We start from the raw sequence: 21,693 nt of genomic DNA, 5'->3' as shown, positions 1-21,693 counted from the left end.
CTTAAGAGTTTGCCTCCAAATGTAACTGAAAAAAAATAAAAGATTGTAGCTGACCTAATTTCACATATTGCAAGGCTATAACTGACATTTCTACTTTTACTTAAGCTACAATATTAATAAAATTTTAAAAATAATAAAACAAACAAAAAAAATCTAAAAACCTTTGCAGTCTCTCCTGCTTGGAAAGGAGTGACCTATGAGTAGCAGAAATGGTAAAACCAGATTTCTTCCTTTAAAGAACAAACAAAACCCCCACAAAAACCACCCAGAAAACAACCACATTACCCATCCACCCAGTCTTACATTTATTCTGGTGGACCATATCATTGAGCAAAAGAATACAAAGAAGGCATTGGAAGAAAACACGGAGTGGGTTCATCAACAGTCCATTAAGGCTAATGTGATAACTCTAACAAAATAATTGGGGTTTTTTAATAATTGGGGGGACGGAAGTGTTTTTTAATACAAAGAGACTACAGCGGATATGAAGTACTGGCATTTCATCAATAGATATTTACACACTCCCCACAGGAAAGTATTAAGCTAGAAAGGCTGGATTAGTATAAGAATTGTAAGTACCACCTGAAGAGAGCTGGCTAAAATGAGATGACAAGGAGATTTGGTTCAAATGGGCACCTGGTCCTGAAAGGTGATAGAGTTCTCTGCAGGTGAGTAGTAACATATGACTGGAATTTCACTCACTGAAAACTCAGAAAAAGAAAAGAAGGGCACAAATGGAAACAAAACTCAAGTACAAATTTGACATTGCTTTGCATGTCAGTCAGATGCTGCTGACAAAAACATTGCTATGAAAAAAAAATCCCTGAAGGCCCATGCTTATGTTACAGATGATGATAGAAAAAGACAGAGCTGTATTACATTACAGCACGGCCGCCAGCCATCGGTGCACAAAATACATTCTACTGAGTGAAGTAACTCCAATAGAGACAGCAAAGCACAGCTGGCACTGTAAAGGCCTGTCAGGATGTCACCTGGACACAAGATACAAATGCCAGCAACCACGTTCAAGAGGAATTTAGCTGAAAGAGGGCCATAGCAGGACTACCGGGATCGTGAGGGGAAGGAGAATCTACTCTGCAAGGGCAGCCAACAGAAACGTACGTGTTTTGTTTAGCGAGCAAAAAGCAAAAGGGGTAATTATTGTTCTCTAAACGTTCCTTCGGCCAGAGAGCAGAAACACCAGTGATGGAAACACATAACCTGAACTGAAAGATTACACAGGCACTATCAGCTAGCCATGAATAAACTGTCTCATTTCTATGAGACAACAGCATCGAGCCAAATGAACAAAGGAGATTTTGGGGAAGCTTTCTAATAAGTGTAGGAAAAAAGCAGCCTAACCATATCCAAGGCAGTCCTCAATAAAATTTTTAAGGCTACTTTGTAACATCATTAATTGCTGTGGCTGGGGAAGATTTGATGACCCAGGAGGTCAAGCAAAACCATCTGAAATTGAGAAAATAGGAGCTAATGGAGCAAAATGAAGTAACAGAGGCATGCAACTAACTAAATATGCACAGATACAACCGTGAAAACAGATCATTTGCATTCTAAATGCAAAGAAAGAGGTTATAATTTCTGCCATAATTGATTTTTCCTGTTTGTATTCATGATTGTTCTGCTCTCAAAATAACTACAGTTTTTGAATTGCAATTGCTAAAAGAGTGCATCTTTTATATGTTATATATCACGTTAGAAATTTTTTTACTGCAAATTAGAACAACTCTACCAGTCCTAGGCGTGCCAAAGTACTTCCCTGCAACGATGTAAGTACACAATGTAATTTTCTATTTAGCAGCAAGGAATATACTTCAAAGTAATGAGGCAATGCTTATAAAAACAATTAGGTGGGTGATATTTGTTGAGCAACCAGTGCCCCACCCTGGCTTAAATTAATTTCCATATGGTTTTGTCTCTATATAGCACTATGGTATTTATACAAAGTATCTTGAAGATATTAGAAGTACTTTTCACTAAATTTCCCCTTTCCTGAACAAGGGGAGAGGGGGGAATCACTTCATTCTTGAATTTGTATCAGGGTGCTGCATGTTCCTCGAGCAACAGCATTTCTGAACTTTCACCCAGTAAAGAACCAATACTCTTGGCTACACGCATCAAATTTATACTCACTGAAAAGCAATGCCCCTCTGTTCAGACCACATAAGAGAACGTTATTATTAAGGATAAAAACAAGTTTGGGTTCTGTGCTAAAAAAAAAAAACGGCATGAGGAATATCACGATGTGGCCACACTGGGCGGGTTCATTGTAAACTCATCTGAAACACTGGCTTAGACAGAAAACAGGGAAGTTCAAGAATCTAAGTTAATGCACTAAAAGAAAGTCTGTAAAACCCAGGTACTGTCTGAATACTGCCTCCGAAGTTGTGCGTATCTGGAGTAGGTACATGGCTAAGTTGTCCACGAGATTTAGACCTGACTTGAAAATATTTCGTATTTTCAGGTCTTCTCCGTTTCCTGGTGACACAAAGTTTTATTTGCACGTTTTTATGGAATTATTGCAAGCATTCAACAAAAGCAGCAAATAAAAAGTCGAAGTGGTGCAATGCAATTTAAAAACCAGAAAGAACTCTAGTTAGCCGAGTCTCTGCTGCCGTTGCTGTCAATGATGCAATTTTCACCTGCTCGCAATAATTCCTGGCACAGAGTGAAGAAGTTGCACAGATTCTCTCCTACCACGTGACGCCACCAGGCAACGAACAGCGACACGAACAACAGATCGCTCACTGCGACTACATGTTTACAGCCTTTTTAAGTAAGGAATGTGCTATAGATTTTCAGTCACGCTATCATCAATGAACGATAGCTGTATATGTAACTGTGGACAAGTATCTTTGCCTTCCTCTAAACCCCCTGTAACTAACAGGTACAATCTGCACACTTTTTGAGATAAGGGCATTAATTAGCATGGAAGTTCACCATATAAAAAGTAAAAAGGAACAAAAATTGAAACCTGAGGAATCTGTTTTCCCAATTGGAAATATCAAACTGCCTAGTCCTATACTTCCTGAGGCATCCGTGCCATGTATTTTGCACGCTTCAGCATCATTCAAGTATAACTAGAAATTGGTATTCAACTGAAATTCACACTGTTATTTTGATCAAAAATGTCATGTTGGATGAATGTTATAACATTGCCTGTGTGAGTACAAACAAGATCACAATAAAAAGTATTGCCTTATATTTTCAGCCTACCACAAATGCTCTTTTTTCTCATGACCCCAGAACAGATATCATCCAGTGCAGTCCTATCATCCTGCTTCTCTCCCCTCCCTTCAACTGATTCCCGTTGCTCTCCAGCATCTGCTTCCTCCTGTGCTGCTGAACACGCCAGGGAACATCCCGCTGCCATGCAGCCTCTGCTCCCTCAAATCGAGCGTTCTGCTGCTCACAGAGCACTTCACAACCATCACCAAGCCCAACAGCGCAAAGCGTAATGACCCCGCTCCTCCACCATAATAAATGATTAAAAAGCCAGCTAATTGTATGCAAGCATAGATCGAGTATCTGAAATATGAGCGGCTCAAACACTTCACTTCAGTGTCAAGAATGACAGCTATAATATCAGTGCATAAAATGGATAAAATCCAATTAGTTGTCTTGTATATTACGGACATCAAATACAATGTAGGGTTGGGCTGGGGGACAGAGGGGAGTAAAAGGACATCTGGAGAACAATTAATAGAGGAAGAAAAAGATACTTTTTTGTTACTGAGTAGAAAGTAAGATAAAAGCAGATCATTGGCAGAACACATTTCTGATATTTCTTAATTAAATTCCACAAGGATGCCGTAAGGATGAATATGAGCTATGGGTGCCACTTTTCAGGATTTCTTATTATTTCTCTAGAAGATCCTCATTATGGATCTTTCTCAAGTTTTTGGTCAGATATGTATACAGCCCATTAATAATTCCCTCCCAAATTCCCGTTCTGAGTGCTATAGCTGTTGACTTACAAATAAAGCAAGGTAAAGTATTTGTTCAATGAATAAGAGGAAACAAATTTTAATGTCAGAGCCCAATACTGAATAATCATAACTCCAGATTTTATCTTGCCTGGTATATCTGGAGCTCTGTAAAATATAATCATTGGCAGATGCTTAAAGTCATGAAACATACCCTGACCTTTCTTTACTGTAACCTCTTTCCTACCAAGTATCAAACTACTTTTTCAAGTAATAATTCTAGCTGGGGGAAAAATTAAAATGAAATCACAGAATCCCCCACAGCAAAACACTTACCTTCATCATTCTGGGCCAAACAACCTGCTAAGACAGTAGCAACTGCAACACCTACAGCTAACCATTTCCAGAGACAAAACCGCTGTAACATTTTTTGTCAAGCTTCACTCAAGGCAGATCTGAAAAAGAAAGATTTGATACATGCATTAGTCAACCAACCTCCACAAAGGTGTGTGATTACAAACTATTTCAGGGGTAACTGTGTGTGTGCATGTACACAGGGCACACACAGTCTATAAGAATGTGACATTGTTTCTGTTAAAACAAGCAAGGTTAATCCCACTGTCTCTGAAATCAGGAATAAAACGCCTTAACACCAATGCAGTACTAAGAAGCAGACATTCTTTAGTACGGCGCCGGATGCACGGGGGATCACCATCAGCATCAACAAATACATATGTACTCATTAGCTTGATAATCATGTATGCACAGGCCTCCAAGCAAAGAAAATGCAAGTTTCTTGCTTAAATCAGGTCTAATTTCCATAAAATAAAGTATTTATGTTAGCCTTATGCTTTAAAGCACTTTGGAGAAATGGCCACATCGGAGAAATTCCGCTTATTAAAACTGGTGTTCAATTGCAAAAGTCAGTAGGGACCCAGTATTCAAAGACATTGCCCAGCAGAACCCCTCCCAGCAAAAACACAAGCGACCCCCATAGACAGTGTTCTTTAATGAGACAGACTGTTGGTTCATGCCCAGCAAAGGAGAACAAACAAAAAACCCCACGTGCACAAAAAAAAACCCCAAACCACAGGAGAATAAACTAGCCAAGACAGGTCTGGATCAACTCCAGAGCACACTTGGAGTGAGTAACATTAGAAAGTTATCTAAAGCTCTGTTTTATGGCTCCAGTAAAGAGAATTAACATATTTCTGTAGCCCAGAACTAAGTTATTTTAAAATACTCCTTCATATTAAAAAACATTGTGACAAATACGATGGACTTCCTAGCAACAGCAGCATGAAATGGAGAGAGACTTACAGCAGTATAAAAACAAGCTATTGTATAAAAAGGGTTTAAGTGCTGTCAATTTTCCCAAGCAAAGCACTTGACTCAGATTTCATTGCCACTTTCTGCTTATAACTTTCTATTGCGGTTACAACACTGCCGTGTTTCATTCCAAGTCAAACAGACAGACTATTATCCCCCACTTAACAGTCTCAGCATTAACACCATCTGATCCTTTGTCAGCGAGATATTATTGAAGATGTGCTATCATTTTCCATCCACAAACCAAGCCTGTAGAACACACAAATGTATGGACAGCATCTAATTCACAGAACACCAAAAAAATATATGTACTTAGGGCATAAAAACATCCTTTCAGATCACTCTCAAGAGTTATCCGAGCCACAGGGAAGCAGGGTTTCCACTAACAGAAGGAGGTGATAGTTTCATTAAGTACTGGACAAGCCAAGAATCTCTCCAAGATCTGAATTTATTCCAAATCGTATCATCTTGCAAAACATTTTGGTCAATATGAAGGAAACAGTGCTATGATATAAACTGTTCTGCTTAAAAAAAAAATAAAGAAAAGACCAAAACAAGTATGTGAACAAGAGTTTTGGAGGAAAACTGGTTTGGGCTTTGCTTTTTGGTTTTGGGTTTTTGGCGGTTTGTTTGTTTTCTCTCAAATGGATAAGGAAAGGAAGCAATGAAATTTAATAAACCAGACCTAGTGGCCCATATTAGCTTAAACATTTAAAGATCCTAGGTGGCTGACACTGTAGATATTTAGCCTGCTTCCAGGGCAACTCACACGGATGAAATCTATTAGGCTCCCTTACACAGCAAGCAGAGCTCATATTCCCTTTGCAAAGACATGGATTGCACTTGACTTCTTGCCTTCCAGTGAATTTTAACACCAACATTCACTATTCCAAACAATGCTAAAAAAAAAACCCAACACTGAGGGGTGGGGGGTGGGCTGGGAAGCGGCAAAGCAGTTCAAAATCCTACACCACACACACTGCTCCACTTCTCGTTCAAGAGTTAAAGACGAAGAGAGGCTTTTCCAATCTCCATCTTCATTCAAGTAGGACTCTTCCCACCCTGTTCAGCAGCAGCAGGTCACCGCAGGCAGTCAGTTGCAATAGGCAGCAATGTCAGGAAAAATACAAGTATTATACGTGAAACAAGGAGGCAGCCTGTGTCTAACTGAAGCAGCAGGGCAGATCAAGGGACTGTTCATTTTCATTTCAGCTAGACAAACATCAGTCTTGACAAAACAGCTCAAGGTTACAGGAATTAATGAATTCAAGGCATACAATAGTATCTATGATCCATTCAATAGCACCCACCCTCCTCTTCTCTCCTTCTCTTCCACTGGCACTTCAACAGTTTCTGTCCCTAACTCCAGCAGAGACAGCTCAAGTGAGCATTTCAGACCCTTAGTAAAGGGCCTGTTATTCCCATACATGTGAGAAGACCAGAATTGTTAGCAAAGATCCCACTACTCATAAGGGGGAAAAAAAGAAAAAAACCACCACGAAAACCCTATTTAAAAGCTTGCTACTCAGCTATGACAAGGAGGCTTCAAGGCTCAAGTGTGATACCAATAACTTGGCAAGCTTGTTACCTATTAAAAAAAAAAAAAAAAATCAATCCCTTCCTTGAGGAACCCACTCAGGAAGTTTGCCAGTGTTGCTCAAAAGCGGCTTTTTCCTCCCTTCTGCTTACCAAAATGCTCATTTGATTACTGTCACCTGAATTTGCAATTACCCGATCCAGAAGACATTCTGGATTTTGCACCAGCACCTTCAAGGAACAGAAGTTACTTCCACCATAATATATTCTAGTCGACTCCTTTTAAATGAAGGCTAAGTGTCTCCACATTGCCCAAATGGACTCACATGAATCCTACGTCATCCTTAGACTTCCTGGGAACTTCTGAGGATGCGGACTTCTCGATATTTCACCCTTTTTCCTCCCACGTAAAGAGGAGATCCTAAAAGAATCGGGCTCAGTCGCTTTTTCAATTTAAGCAGACAGTGCTGTTACGTTAGGTGCCATTTTCTGTCAAGTGCTTCCAACCTTTTACACCTCAAAAAACAGAAACAAGTGGTTCAGGAGAATATCTTAGTTTCTTCAGGTCAGTCTAAGAAAAATCACATCCATATGCAGATGACGTGTTATAAGACCTAGAAAGAAATGCACATACACATTTCAGGGGCCTCTGATATTTCATTTTACAACCTTGGAAAAAAAAAATCTAGAACTCCAATCACGACGTTCTATTTTAGAAAGTTATTCAGAGCTCAGCTGACATCCTTGAGTTGAGACTACTCTGGACAGATTTTTAGGACAGAATCTTGGCAGATTTATTTTTGATTTTGACGAAATGTCAAGTTAACACGAGGATAGCAACACTGCTGCTCTAAGAATAAGCATCTCTATGCGCAACTGTAACACAACAGAATAAAAATTGGCCCCCCTTTTTCCTCCAATCTGTACCAGAAAAAAAAGGGTATGGAATGTAGAAAGCAAGAATATTCTTAAGTTCCATGGATTCTGGTAATTTGGAAAGAGCTCACAACAAACCACAAGTTCCTATGAAGTCCCCAAAAGTAGATAATCTGTCAGAAATACAGAGGTGAACTCTAGATGCACCCTCTGACAGGGCAAAGGACAATTACGAATCGATGACAGAAGGAAGATCTGTGAAGTAAGAACATACAGTGTGTCTATAAGACTCAGTATTTTCCTGGAAAGTATTCTAACATTACTACAGCAGAATTTAAGTTTGATGTTACCGTGGGCAATGACAACTTATACACTCAAGCTCAAAAAAAAAAAAACCTTTAAATGAAAAATAAAAAGAACTAAAGTTTAGCAGAATTTCACTTCCTGGCATGTCTGCATTTATAAAAGAAAAGTTTCAATAATATTCTCTCCGGAGCATTTCCCATTTGACTGTACAGCTGTACTAAGAAACAAAAACGGGCACAGATTTTCCCAGAGGAGCAGCAGCCGATCACTGGAGATGTTCACAGCTCAGCCACAGCAAACTGACACAATCACGCTGCAAGGAGCAATCGTGTCTCCTCATCTCACTTCTGGCCTTTTTATTTTCCCCTCCCCTCTCGCCAGTGTAGCCATCGGATCAGCCAAAACCCTAACTAGGTATCAAGACATCTATGTAAGAGGCACTTTGAGAGGGGATAAAAGTGAATACCCCCCCCCCCAAAGTATCAAATATGACTTATCACATTCAAGCACCTTGAATATGTTTAAGGCCTAACGATATTACTGTAACCCTAAATACTTATTTACTTCAAAATCAGGTGTTATTGCAGTACTTACACATTGCATTCATTTGAAGGCGAGGGGCGAAACATGGACATAAAATAAATAGCCACACATATTTGGGGTAAAACCAATATAGAATTGTTCTCAGTATGGAAATAAAAACTGAAGTTATAAGAAGTTTTTTTAAATAGAGCGCATGCTAATACAGTCTAATGCCACCTGCAGAAAGGAACTGATTCTTTATAAAAGTTAAACTGTCAGAGAAAGTTGGGAACAGGAGGGGAAAAAAATTGGACAAGTCATCGACATGGTTAGGAGATGAAAAACTAGTGTACAAATAGCCAAACCCTTGCACACGTTGTCCACATTGGTGTCTGATAAACTCCTAACCCAATAGCAGGGCTTAAATTGCAGCAGAACATAGTGTTTCAGTAAACACTTGAAACGTTTAAATTCAAATTGGGGAAAAAATCTGAATTTTGGACTGAGTTTGCAGCAAGCCAGAGGGCACCAGCTTATTCAGAACAGAACTGACCTATATACACCTGATTCCCTATGAGAAGTGGAGTATAGTAGTGCCACACCACATAAACGGTCACATAGCAACAACTTCAAGTGTTTTCTTACCATTAGCAGCAAATCTGAAAACAACTTTGAGGCAAACACTCCAATAGGGCTTCAAACCCACTGTAGGAGCGGAAAGTGCATACTTAAAAAGTAGGAAGTATGCATTAATTCAGTAGACATGTAAACAAATCTTTGCCATTTAATACATACATCAAAAACAATAGCTCCCATGAAACTACCATGATTGGATGAATAATGCAGCATTTAAAAAAAATTATTAAATACGCATTTATAGGTATGCTATTAATTCACACAACCAGCCAGAAGTCCTTCAAGCATCAGAAGTTACACATTTTGCTTAGTGATGTTGCTTTTTGTATATTACAATTGTGGTAGAACTTTAAAAGTATATCTAACTGAATTGTTTAAACACAGGAAAAATTATAGCGGACAGTTTTATTATAAGGCTCATCTATATTATTACTGATCAAATGGACTCTTTTAAAGATTATAGACACAAAAACAGGGAGTCTCTGAAGTGCAAATATTTATTCTAGCAAACTGGTGCCATAATAAATCAGAAATGCCAGCAGAAACAGGGAAAAAAAAGAGGCTCTTACGGAAGCCAAAAAGGAGATGAATTTGCTTTGCTATCTGACAGTGTTCCTGGCTTGGTTAAAGCTACGGTCCATTAAACTCTATGTCCCAAATGTTTTATTTTTGTCGCTGAAACAATTACGTTGAACTGTCAACATAAGAATAAAGAAAACTTCTGAAGTATTATTTAAACACAAGAACAAAGAAAAAAACTCTCTAGTTTGCTGCAATGCCATTCTTAACTAATGTCACTTCATATGGTAGGCAGCTACATCTGGCTTAACATATGCCCTAATCCAGCTAGGCACAGCAGAGCGCCTACCCATTTACAGTTCTAGCTGCTCCTAGTGCCACACAAGCCAGACGCGGTGCGGCACGGCGGCACTTACAGAACCAAGCAGACGGGACACGTACAGCAGAAGTCGGTGCTGGGACCCGACATCCACACTAAGTATCTCGGGGCAGCGGGGGTTTCCTTGTGATTAGTTGGGTCCTGAGCCCCAGTTGCTGGTGGAGCCCACCTGGAGCACATCAGCTGGACAGCTAAAGTGCTGCAGAGCACCCTCGCTTTAGGCTTCACCAGGAGAGAAAGGAGAAAAAGAAAAATCCAGCTCAGGGACCACTTAAGCTAGTCCAGGGCACCTTGGGAAGCTACATGCCAGCCCACAAACTCCCATGGTCAATCACTGCGCCCCCCAGGCGGCTGCTGAGCTGGTCTCAAAGCACCTACTTACAACCAAGAGAACGGCCAATGAAGGAAGACTTTACCATTGAATTAAAGCCATGTAAGCTATTTGTGGCCCTAATTCAGCAACAAGTGTGAATAACTCCATGTACTGAAGCTAAATACCCATTTAAGTGCTTTCCTGAAGAAAAATCTACGCATAAACAAATATTTGGCTGAACTAGGGCTACAGTAAATAATTTGTAGCGCAGGTACAACCCTTTCTCCAATTTTGGATGCTCCAAAAACCAGAACACTACTACAGTTTTTACTTCACTAAAAGTGCTTCAGCACTTCACATGTAAATTTTTCAGCCTATGGACTCTTGCATTTATTCAATCCCTATTATATTAGCTATAGGGCTTTCACGCTATAGAATTAGCACAACTGGTATAGATTTTGTTACTCTCCTTGGGTAAATACTTTCAGTAATATGAAGGTTTGGGTTTTGGTTTTTTTTAACCCAAATTTCAAGATTAAACATGCTCACAACTCCATTCCCTTTTCACAGCTGCTGGATCTGTTCTTATTAATTTATTCCACATAAATAAACATATCGAGAATATAGTATCACTGATGCTGTATTTTAGGCTCTTCTGTTCTGTGCTTATCATGGCCTTGAGTTTTTAGCCTTACTTGGAGAGAGCATTTTTCAGAAAGCAAATACACAAGAACTTAAGAAAAATCTGATGGCAATTTATATGAAAAACCTGAAAATATTTTCATCTGCAAGTTAAAATTCCTCAGCATATTCTCTGTATCTATGTTCAAGTAATACACACATCCCTCCTTGCCCATATTGTTCTAAAGGACTATCAGTTTTAATTATTTCTTTACCCCACTCTTTAAACCTATTCTTTTCTGTGCCTTTCTTACAGAAATGATCGCTTTTGTATGAGATGCACAGCCACTGCCACAGCAGGGTATTTCAAAGCCAAATTAGAGTATCAGTAACAGTGAGTTACTTGCTTCTGCATTAGCTCAAAAATAAGCTAAAACTTCAGTGACAGCGCTTCACCTGGCTACAGCTGACGCTGCACCTAGATGTGAAAGAGGCAATTTACAAGTGAACAATTAGAGAGTCATTTGTACTTCAATGCAGAAATTCCAGAGTTTATTTCAATACTCTGCACCCCAAAACAAAGTAACTGGTATCTTCCTGCATTCCATCAATGATAAAGTTCTTGATTTTTCCATCTCTATATAGCAATAGTAGCTAACATGCATATGGCCTGATTCACAGTAGGTGACATCTTGAGAGCACTTTTCCAATCCCTTGCCAGCAGAACATACTATAAATGCACTATATTAACACTTGATGTAGCATGCTGCTAATTTCTACAGAAAAGAGAGAAGATTGCTAAGTATATGTAGCTTTGCACAGAGAAACGTCATCTGTACTACCAAAAATAGGAAAAAGATTTTATAAAATAATTGAGGTAGGGACTAAGAAGGATTTTTGTTTCCTGCTTCCATGACTAGCTGTGACTATTTGACTTGTTTTATATATTTTTAAGAAATAATCCAGCTATGAGATGGATTAACAGCATTACAGCCTCTTAACCATGGGTGGGTAAACAGGGTCTCCAATTCACTCCTGTGTACAAACCCAGTTTTTCACTGCATGTGCATTACAGATACATTCAGTTTCCCAACCCTCTGCACGGACTTAACCTATAGAATATTGTTTCCACAGAAGGTTTCAAGTGCTTCATCAAAAGAAGTTTGTAAATTCGGGCTGCATCACCCTGTACATGAGAAAATCCTACTTTGCAGAGAGTGGCTCCAGAAAAGAGGAGAGGGGAAATATATCCTAAAACCTTTTATCAGTGCTGGAAGATTTCATTTAAACAGTAACATTAACTGCTTAACAGAAAAGCATTAAAAGAAATATACCTTATACTACAGTCAGAAGTACTCAAGTAAGTTCTTCAAAAACCTTTGTCTTTACAAAATATGCATGCAAAGCTTAAATTATACATTAAAGTGCAGGCTATTTTGCTGGTTAATAACAAAAATATATTTTGGTATAAAAGTATCAAGTAAAAGATCAGTTTCATCACTTTTACTGCAAGACAAGTATTGGATGATATCCCAGAAACCTCTCAATTCCTCTCTCTCCCCCTCTAACTATTCTGTCAAGAGTCCCTCTGAGTGCTCTTTATAGGAAACCAGTAACTGTCTCAATATCTTAAGGCTTAAAAATGGACTTGCATTATGGCAGTCGAAATGTCCAAAACTATGTTAAGAGAATTTATTTTATTGAAGAAAATTACATTTTCTCAAGTAGAATTTATGTGCTGCTGCTTCTCTTCCCCAAGAGAATTTTTTTTTTTAGTTTTGTAAAATAAATACATCAAACTTGTCAAAGCAAAGTCTACCATTCTAGAAGAATGACTGTATCTACCTGCCTGTCAGTCATCACACATTAAAAGTATGTTAAACACATCCTGGAGTAATTACAGGTTTTTTATTAGCTCCGTTGAAATAGTTTAGTGCAAAAACATTTCAGAATTAACAAGCATAAATATACATATACGTGCACGCACACACACTTAGCAGACTTTATATTCAGCTACTTCAATGTCAAGTTGAAGATTGTTATTAAGCATTACTGTGCCAAAAGCTTTCAAAATAGTCCTAGCTTTTGAAGTTAGCACAGTTTACAAATAGGAAGGCTGATCAAGCCAAATAACTATCAGAGGAGTTGTACGTCTGCACTCCAAGTTACAGACAAAGTAAAGAAAGCTTAGAAGGTTTATAAGCATCTTCCACTGTCATTTGTTTCTCTGGAAATAGGATTTTTCCACTTCACACTCTAGAGCAGTTTGTTCTTAAACTACCTGTAATACTATTTATAACGAACCTCAATAAAGAAACCCACCAAGGAGAGCCCTTGAGATTTATCTGTAGTCCCATCTGAACTTTTTCCCTAACAATCATGTTCCGAGATAGATCCCTGTGGGGATAGCACAGCTCAACACGCCGCATCATGCTAGAAGTTTTGTCCTGGTCACAGAGCGCAAAACCAAAGCCCCCCACTACCCTGCTTGCCAGAGTAACACCATCCCCATTCATATTGCTGAGCAGGGCACTTGGCTACACACTCTCCTATAAGCAGTTGCTGGTAGCAGTGGGACGACAGCATTACGAAGTCCTCCAAAAGCTAAAGCACATGCCATTATTGTACAGACGAACAATTCAGTTCAGCCTGCCTTCCTTCACACCCTCGGGTTCATCAGTGCTTGCTTCTCCTTGTTTCTCAATAAATCTCAGACTCCTCTCACCACTGTCCATCTGCTATTAACCTCCAATAAACCAGTGACACTCCACATATGGCTTTTACCCTCAGCCACAGCTGACTACAGGAAGGAGTCCCTTTCTAAACTCTCCAGAGACCAGACTCCTCATAAATTAAGCTTTTTAACAAGGAATTGAGGTTTCTAGAAAAGTTCAGTAAATAGCAAGTTTCTTGTTTATCAGTTCCCAGTTTCCTAGGCCAGTCAATACATTATCAGTACCATATTCTGCTACCCATTTATCAGTGCTTAAATCAACAAATTATTGAACCCGTAAGCCAAGTACACAAGCAGGCTTCAAGACATTAAACCACCTCAGATATTCAATTACACAACTGTTATGTTTAGGCCTCTCTCATATATTACCACAGGTTTGTTGGGAAGCCTTGTAAGTCTGGACAGCTAGATTTGAGCGCCTGCTAATTGAGTCACACGCAAGACCTCCATTATTTTAACCACGTAACTGTGTTACTTAGCCATCCCATATTTCAAGCCCTGCGTAGCGTTACTTTTACTTACGCTCAGTAGGCCTGCCCTTCAGCTTCCTCTGCTCCCATCTAGCAGCAATCCAAAAACCAAAGGGGTCCTGCCTCATCTTACTTCATCTCCTTCACTCTGTCAAGTGCTGGTTCTGCACATCAACCTTGTTTTTCATCACCACTCATACAGCCTCTTCCAATCTTACAGCTCTGCTCCATGTTCTTTCACGCCTCTCTGCTCTCCAAGTTTTTCCTTATCTGACATCCTGTCTATCAATCCTCAAGTACTCTTTCACTCCTCCGCTCCACAATTTTCCTTCCCAATATTTCTGGCAGATCTTACCTTTAAAAAAATCCCTCTTATCACTCCTTAATAGGCAATAAGAGCATAATTAGGTGTGATTACTTGTTTTGATTTACTTTGATTGCTTTCTCAGCTTGTTGGCCATGAGGGAAAGGAGGCAGTGAAGTATTTGCTCATGTTTTCGTGTATTTATTCCCCCCCCCCCCCCCCCCTTAAAAGTCTTCACAGAAGCCACAATTACTTCCCTCTCTACATTTGCCCATCTTTATCACTAGATCACCTTCTAAACCTCCTCATCACTCCAGTCGCCTGTTAGACCTTTGGCAAGCACATATATCCATCTCCAGAATCTCTGTTTCTCCAGAGACCCGGTAACACCTCAGTACTGTATCATCAAGCCCCAACACAGCATTCTACTCTCTAGATTTCCTGGATTTTGCATATTCCTGCTTTCCTTAAACCAAAGAACAGATAGCACTCTCACATGCCCAGGTTTCTTTGGCTATTCTGAGACACTTAGTCTCTGCATCTTTCAAGCAAATCTTTCTCTTCCAACCTTCAAGAATTTGAAAAGTGCTTATCCGCACTAATGAATAGAGGAATTGATCTTGCATTTATCAGCTTCTTTGTTCAACTGCATCTGTCAGTGATTCACACGTTGCAGAGTCAGGGGATATGTGCCGATGTATTATGATGCTTTGATGCACACAGGGCGCTCATTCAGGGACAGCTGGCGATAGAGAGCCTACCAAAGCTGCTGTGTGCCTTCACCAGGGAAAGAGGAAAGATCCTTGCATTTCTTTAAGACAGACAATGTTGTCCATTGAAGAGCACTGCACCTCGCCACAACGTTGTGCAACAGAGACAAGAACACTCTGCCACAAGCAAGCTTTGAGGTGGACAGAACAAAACACAGCCAAGTGATGCAAAACAAGGTCCTTGCTGCAACGTTTAAAATTATTCCAGCAGATTTCTTTAGTGTAAATGCAGCACATACCTTGGAATAGGTTAAGCAGTTCTGTTAAACACAAGACATCTAATAATTTAGATAATTAACTCAGTTACTGTACTAGTGATTATTTCCAGAATCCAAAGAAGTTCAGCCAAAACAAGTTTACAAATATTTATCTTTAACCAAGTATTGAAACATTCAAGTAAAAATAAGATATTTAAAAGCAATCCAAGAGTTTACCACCAACAAAAGAGCTTTCACAGCTGCTGTTTTAACAACACAGCAATAATGCGTCAGTTACAGTAATACTTAAACAGGGCTATGTTATTCTCAAATTTCAAAAGATGTCAAAGTAATTACATTATGGAAACAATTTCCTATAACATCTCATAAAGGAAAAACCCACTTTGTTGTTTGACAGTCTTTAAACTAACAGCATCCTTACACCCACACAGGGTCACCTAGCCTCACTGGTTTGTCTCTGACCGAGGCCAGCTGTGGGAGAATGGGCAAAAGCAAACAAGTAAATGCCTTCCGAGATGCAGACGGCATTCAAGATGTGGACAGCCCATACATGTCAACAGGCGCCTGATAAAGTTCTCTCCCTCTCCTACTCACCCCCAGCACAGCCCACCCGACATTTGCAGTGTTACTGAGCTGACACTTCCATGAATTCCATAAAAACTGATGTTTAGAAGTCATTAAGCTGAGCTGGTAAAGTTGAATGGAGTCTGGAAACAGGCAGCGCAACTCTGACACTCCTTGACCTCCACAGCGCATATGAGCGAGTCAACAGATACCTACTAGGGTATTATGACAAGTGCCGTTGTGAGATAGTAAACCACGCTTTAGAAACCAGGGGTAAAAATACCCCTTTTACCTGGCGTAATATAACTTGACCAAGGTTCAGCAGCAGTGGCCCCAATATAAAAATTTGTTGACCCTCAGAAGCAGACAACGACATGCGAGCAGGCTAGTACCCGAGTCACTCATGTGAAAGAAAATATATACACAGGTTCACGATGGACAGCTAGGCAATGGCTTGCCTTATTCAAGGAAGAATAAGTAATGCCAATCCATCTTGGAAACTGCTCTGAACACAACACTTAGACAAGTAATTTTACAACCTAGAAGTCTGCAAGACACCAGTGCAACTGCTAAGATTTCCAAACAGCAGACAGCTCAGGATTGGCAACAGAATCCTACTCGCTGCTGAAATCAGATGACAGTAAGGAAAGGGGAATGGATTCAGGAGTTGGGAAGGGGAAAGAAGATGCATTCGTATAGTTTGCATCCAAAAGATGACCTGTGCAGGAATTACGGCTAAGTAGTGCCAAGTTAAGTGATATGCCCACTCCTGGTGCCTTGTCCCTCCTTCAGCGGCATCCCGAGGCTGTCAGGATGATAAGGTACAAAAGGCCCCCACAGCAAGAAATTAAAAACATAATTACAGAAAACATTTATCCTAAAGATAAAATTAGAAGGCAGCCTGCATTTAGTGTCATTTAGTGTCAATGCAGGCAGATATTTGATGGGATTGGCCTCACTCCTGGGTTTGAGGGATACTTTCATGCTCCTCTGTCAGGTTTTTTGGTTGGTTGTTTTGAGGGTTTTTCATTGCTGTTTGTTGGGTGCTGTGGGGTGGGTTTTTTTTTTTGGCGGGGGGTGGTGTTTTGGTTCGTTTTGGGGTTGGTATGCTTTAGAACATGAACTAGCCATAGTGTGCAAGAGAAGCTGTCCAAGACAAAATGTTGAACTGTAGGAACTAAAATTTTAATGAGACAAATTTAGTTGTAAACACAATAGCAAACTAAGAGATAAGAGACCAGATGAGCTGACCCGCATGGTTTAGTACCGCTGGATGAAGGAGGTGTAGGTGTCAGTATTGGAGTAGCGTGGAATAAAGAAGTGCCAACCGTGAAAGTCTGCCGACTCCACCAAGTTCAGCTACAGTTATTAACAACCACAGAAGACTGTGAGCGGCTCAGTGAGGATTTAAATGCATTTAGTACCTGAGCAATAGCTTGGGAAATGAATTTCCCTTTGGATAAAAATGCACATTGGGACAAATAAGATATTCATGTATGCAAATAGGGATTCTGAACTTGTCAGCTTTTTAGCTATTTTCCCCTTAAAGGAGGCAGTATAGATAGCTGCTGTAGCGTAATGGGTACCAAGCTAAAGTAAACAAAATGCTTGGGAGCATTAGAAGAGCTAGAAATAGGACCTAAATTATTATGACATTATAAAGGACAACAGAAAACCCCTAGAGCATTAAACACTGGTTTTGCTGCTGTAATTTCAGAAAGCGACTCCAGAGGAGGAAAAGGTCTCAGGAAGGACAGCTCAGCTGCCTTTAAGACACTGTGGGACCCAACCCTTCTTTCTCAAACAGAACACGAAACCCCCAAAAAAATAACCCCTGTGAGAAAGAAGCCCAAGACATTACAGATATCAACTGAAATCTTGGTTACAAAAACTGCTGTAGTAACAAATTTTTCACTTGACATTGTAATATTTCTGTACTACAGGAATACAGACAAATATACGCAGGAACAAATACAAAGAGATGTCTTTCCCACAAACTAAACATTTGGGCTTGGTTCAGGAAGTCATCAGGACAGGGAGAGGGACAGATTCTACTCCCAGTTAAGTTACCTTTCCAAACAGTAATATTTTAACTAACACAGGCTAAGGTAAGGATATTCTATGTTTCAGGGCTTTTGCAACCTGCCTGCAGGAGCCAAGAGAGGATACCCATGTAGTGCTATATAGCTCACCTCAGGCCATGGTTTGGGGTGCTTTTTACTTTCTCTGAAACATGCAGTCACAGTCAGAGGAGTATATGCTGAACACAGCAGATTAATGGCTTAACTCAGTAGCCAATTTGTATGTTTGAACTTTTTTTCCCCAGCTGTCTTTTATAAATTTAGTGAAGCATATAAACGAAGCATTTCTCACACATCTCTACCCTTGTTCCAAGCTAAAGAAACTGCTTGGATATGGAGTTTTCTTCACCTTACCTCTTTGGCTTTACTTGCATCACTTTGGCCCTCAGCACACAAAAAAGGAGAGAGAAGGTTCCTTACCTGAGCATAAGGCAGCCAGCTCTTTGGGACACTCAGGCTTAATTCCAGCTGTTTCAACAGCATGCTAATTCTGACCAGCTGCAGTTGGTAACATGACTCCAAGTGAAAACTCATCCCAAAGAGGCTCTCTGATGCCTCTCTCTCCCTCACACAGTATTTCAAACTAATGTAATCTCAAAACACAGTTTTTATTCTAAAAAAGAAATAGTTAATGAAATTACAGGATCTGACCAATCTCTCTGTTTCCATTCAAAGAAAAAAAAATACCATTTTCATATCTGAATCCCTTATTGTGCTGCAAAGCTGGAGGACAAATGGGTTTCCAGCCTAAGAAAGGAGGAGTTAAAATGCATTAAATTAAATACAGCACTGCAAGTCAAATGAAATAATCCACACTTTCACTTGGTTTTCAACAAGCTAAGGCAACACTGTAAGGAATAAGACAACTCTTTTCTTTTTTGAAATGCATAATTCAAATTCAAGCTGTTTCCTGCTGTCAATTTATACATTTATTTTTTTTTGCAGTCCACACTAACAACAGAAATCCAATATCCCACGACACTGCAGTCAGGGTTGCATCATGTTCCTGCAGAGAGCTGCACCTCCTGAAGTCCCTAAACTTGAGCAATTCCATTATCACACGCCAGTCAGAAATTACAGCGACCGCGGGGCCCAGGCAGCAGTACTGCCTTGGGGGCAGGAGCTGCCATACCACACGGGTGTGTACTTGCTCCCCAGGGAGCATTTCTGGCTTTGTGTAGCATGTGGCTCCAACTCCACAGAGACCACGCTGTCATTTTCTCCCCCAAAACACATACTGGAGTAAGATGATGACCTTTTTGTCTGCTCTCCTTCTCCAGAACGGACTTCCAATTTTCACTACCGTCTGCTGGTTGTTCCAAAGGGGACTCCCCAGCAGCGCCAAGCAGCAGGTCCCTTTCAATGGTAGACTTCTGAAGGCCGGAGCATTGCCATCTGCCTCAAGAGCAGAGTGCGCCTGGCGGGAGCACTATCACCACTGCAAATTCTCCTCTAACCTCCACTGCCGAGGCTAACCACATCCACTAAAGCAGGCCTCACAATATTTTAATAGCAATGCTTCTGAAATTGGAACTGAGCAGAAGATTTTTTTTCTCCAATATATAGATCATTTCAAGACCAACTCCAAGTCAACAGGTGCTAGAGTGCCATTTATAGCACATAATCCATCACTTCTCCTCAACACACAATTTAAAGATAGACTTAAAAATAATTGCGAAGGCCTTTTCTTGGCTAGCAGGTAACTACACAGATTAGCCATGTCATCAGTTCCCCAAGACCCAGGCTGCCTTCCCATAAGACAGAGATTTTTGCTTCTGTGCCGGGGCTTATTTGATTAGGAAGCCGTGTGTTTTGCTCTGAACACACAGATACATTACTGCAGTGATGTGAACTTCCTCCTGGAGCCAGCTCCTAATTCGCACAACAACTGTGATGTGAGGTGTTACTCCCCAAGAGAGAAAATTGTGATCATCTCCTTTGAGACAAGATATCATTATAAGAATAGGGAGTTTTGCCTTGGAGGCAAGCCGTCAAAACCAAGGCAAAATCTATATGGATGTAGTACCAGCACAGACCTTTAAGAAATCATACAAAATAGTATCCACGAAAGAAGCACTGAAACTTGTGCCGAGGATAGAGTCAACCTTAGGTCGCACAACTAAGTAGAGGACGTCACAGTGATTACATGAATGCTGTTGTACAGCCTTACCCCATTTGTGAAGTTTAAATTACCAGTGCTCTCTCAGAAATTGTATCTTGAAGGCATTAGATGGTTTTAAACTTGAAACTGTTTCTTTAAAAAAAAACAAACTGATCTCAAGGACATCACTGGACCGATGGTTTTAAATAACTTTGCCCCTATGAGCCAGCACTTCATTTTTTGCCATTCCCCTTTGAAAGGCAGAGGGGAAAAGAAAGAAATCAAAATAAGAAGTGCAAAGCATTTTTGCTCTCATAACACTGAAAAGAGGTCACAAAGACCAAGCTTTGGCTAAACCTCCTTGCAGGCCACTTATACGGTGAGCCTACTCACACAGGAAAGCAGCAACTCTTCAAAATACTCACCAATAAGCAGACTTATCCTAGAACAACTTACATATACAGTTAACTTCGGTAGCTATAAATCACTTTAGAGCTGGCAACCTCAATCATTACTCTAAAACATATTATCCTTTTATTGAGGTTAATCTCTTGATACATCTTTATAGAGAGCCTTCTACACTCTTGCAGTTTTCAAGTGTTTCCAAAGTTCTGTTGAACTCCCTCTCAAATATTTTATGCATGCACCATTTACCCAATGCTTTAATCACCATTCACACCTTTCTCAGAACAAATGCAGGAAGGCAAAAATGCAAATATGTATATTTTTAGGGATCACTTAGTATGCAATCATAAATACTACATATATCTGGAAACGCATCTGATGCGGGCAGTTTGGAAAATGCAGACGTCCCATCAGGAAGACCTCAGGGGACTGAAAAGTTATGCAAGCATACGTTAGTTTACTGCACTATAGTCCTCTTGCAGGAGCTTTTAGAAATAAAATCCTATTGTTTCTGTCTTGCACTCTTCAACATAAATCTCTCTTTTGAAAAAATTCTCACACGGAAAGGTCTTTCCCCAAATAAAAGACAACCTAGTGTTGGAATTTTTACTACCTTTGAATATGAAGAGAACAATTATTCACGAGACATCCTAGTCTTCTACTATTATGTACAGGTGGTGTTAGAGTAATACCCATTTCCAAACCACCCAGTTTTATAATGGAAAGACACAGGAAATTCATCTATGTGACCCAGCTGCTCTTTGGAACTGTGCTGTACTTCCAGCGTCATTCTAATTGCTTAGAAAAATAATTTGTGATTTAATTGATATTTAAAATACACATTTAAAATTTGTTTCATCCTGGTCTGTCCGAGTCGTCCCCCGTCCCCCCTCAAACATAAGTATTCCTCAAAGTCTGCTCAATAACAGATTTCTCAGTATGAAAAATATTAGCAAAAAATACTAAACACTATTTGAATGAAAGAGTTTCAGAAGTACTCTGTTCATTAAATTTTTCCAGCTTTGATCCAAATTGGAAGTTTAATGAAATAATTTTCAAATTCAT

General features: G+C 39.9%; 1 protein-coding gene across 5 annotated transcripts in view; it reads right to left on the bottom strand.

Annotated features, from left to right (window-relative positions):
• The window catches only part of PCDH15 (protocadherin related 15), a 695,790-nt gene that overhangs the window by 374,271 nt on the left and 299,826 nt on the right, over window positions 1-21,693 (bottom strand). For all 5 annotated transcript variants that reach the window (XM_075109425.1, XM_075109424.1, XM_075109422.1 and 2 more), the window contains one exon: window positions 4,281-4,399. In XM_075109425.1, coding sequence (XP_074965526.1) covers window positions 4,281-4,371 — 91 coding nt within the window. In that variant the 5' untranslated portion in view covers window positions 4,372-4,399. The remainder of the gene's footprint in view (window positions 1-4,280; window positions 4,400-21,693) is intronic.

Source organism: Phalacrocorax aristotelis, chromosome 14, assembly GCF_949628215.1.
Source record: "Phalacrocorax aristotelis chromosome 14, bGulAri2.1, whole genome shotgun sequence".
Classification (NCBI taxonomy): domain Eukaryota; kingdom Metazoa; phylum Chordata; class Aves; order Suliformes; family Phalacrocoracidae; genus Phalacrocorax; species Phalacrocorax aristotelis.
Note: the sequence above shows the minus strand (reverse complement) of the source record. Positions and strands in the feature narration are given on the sequence as shown.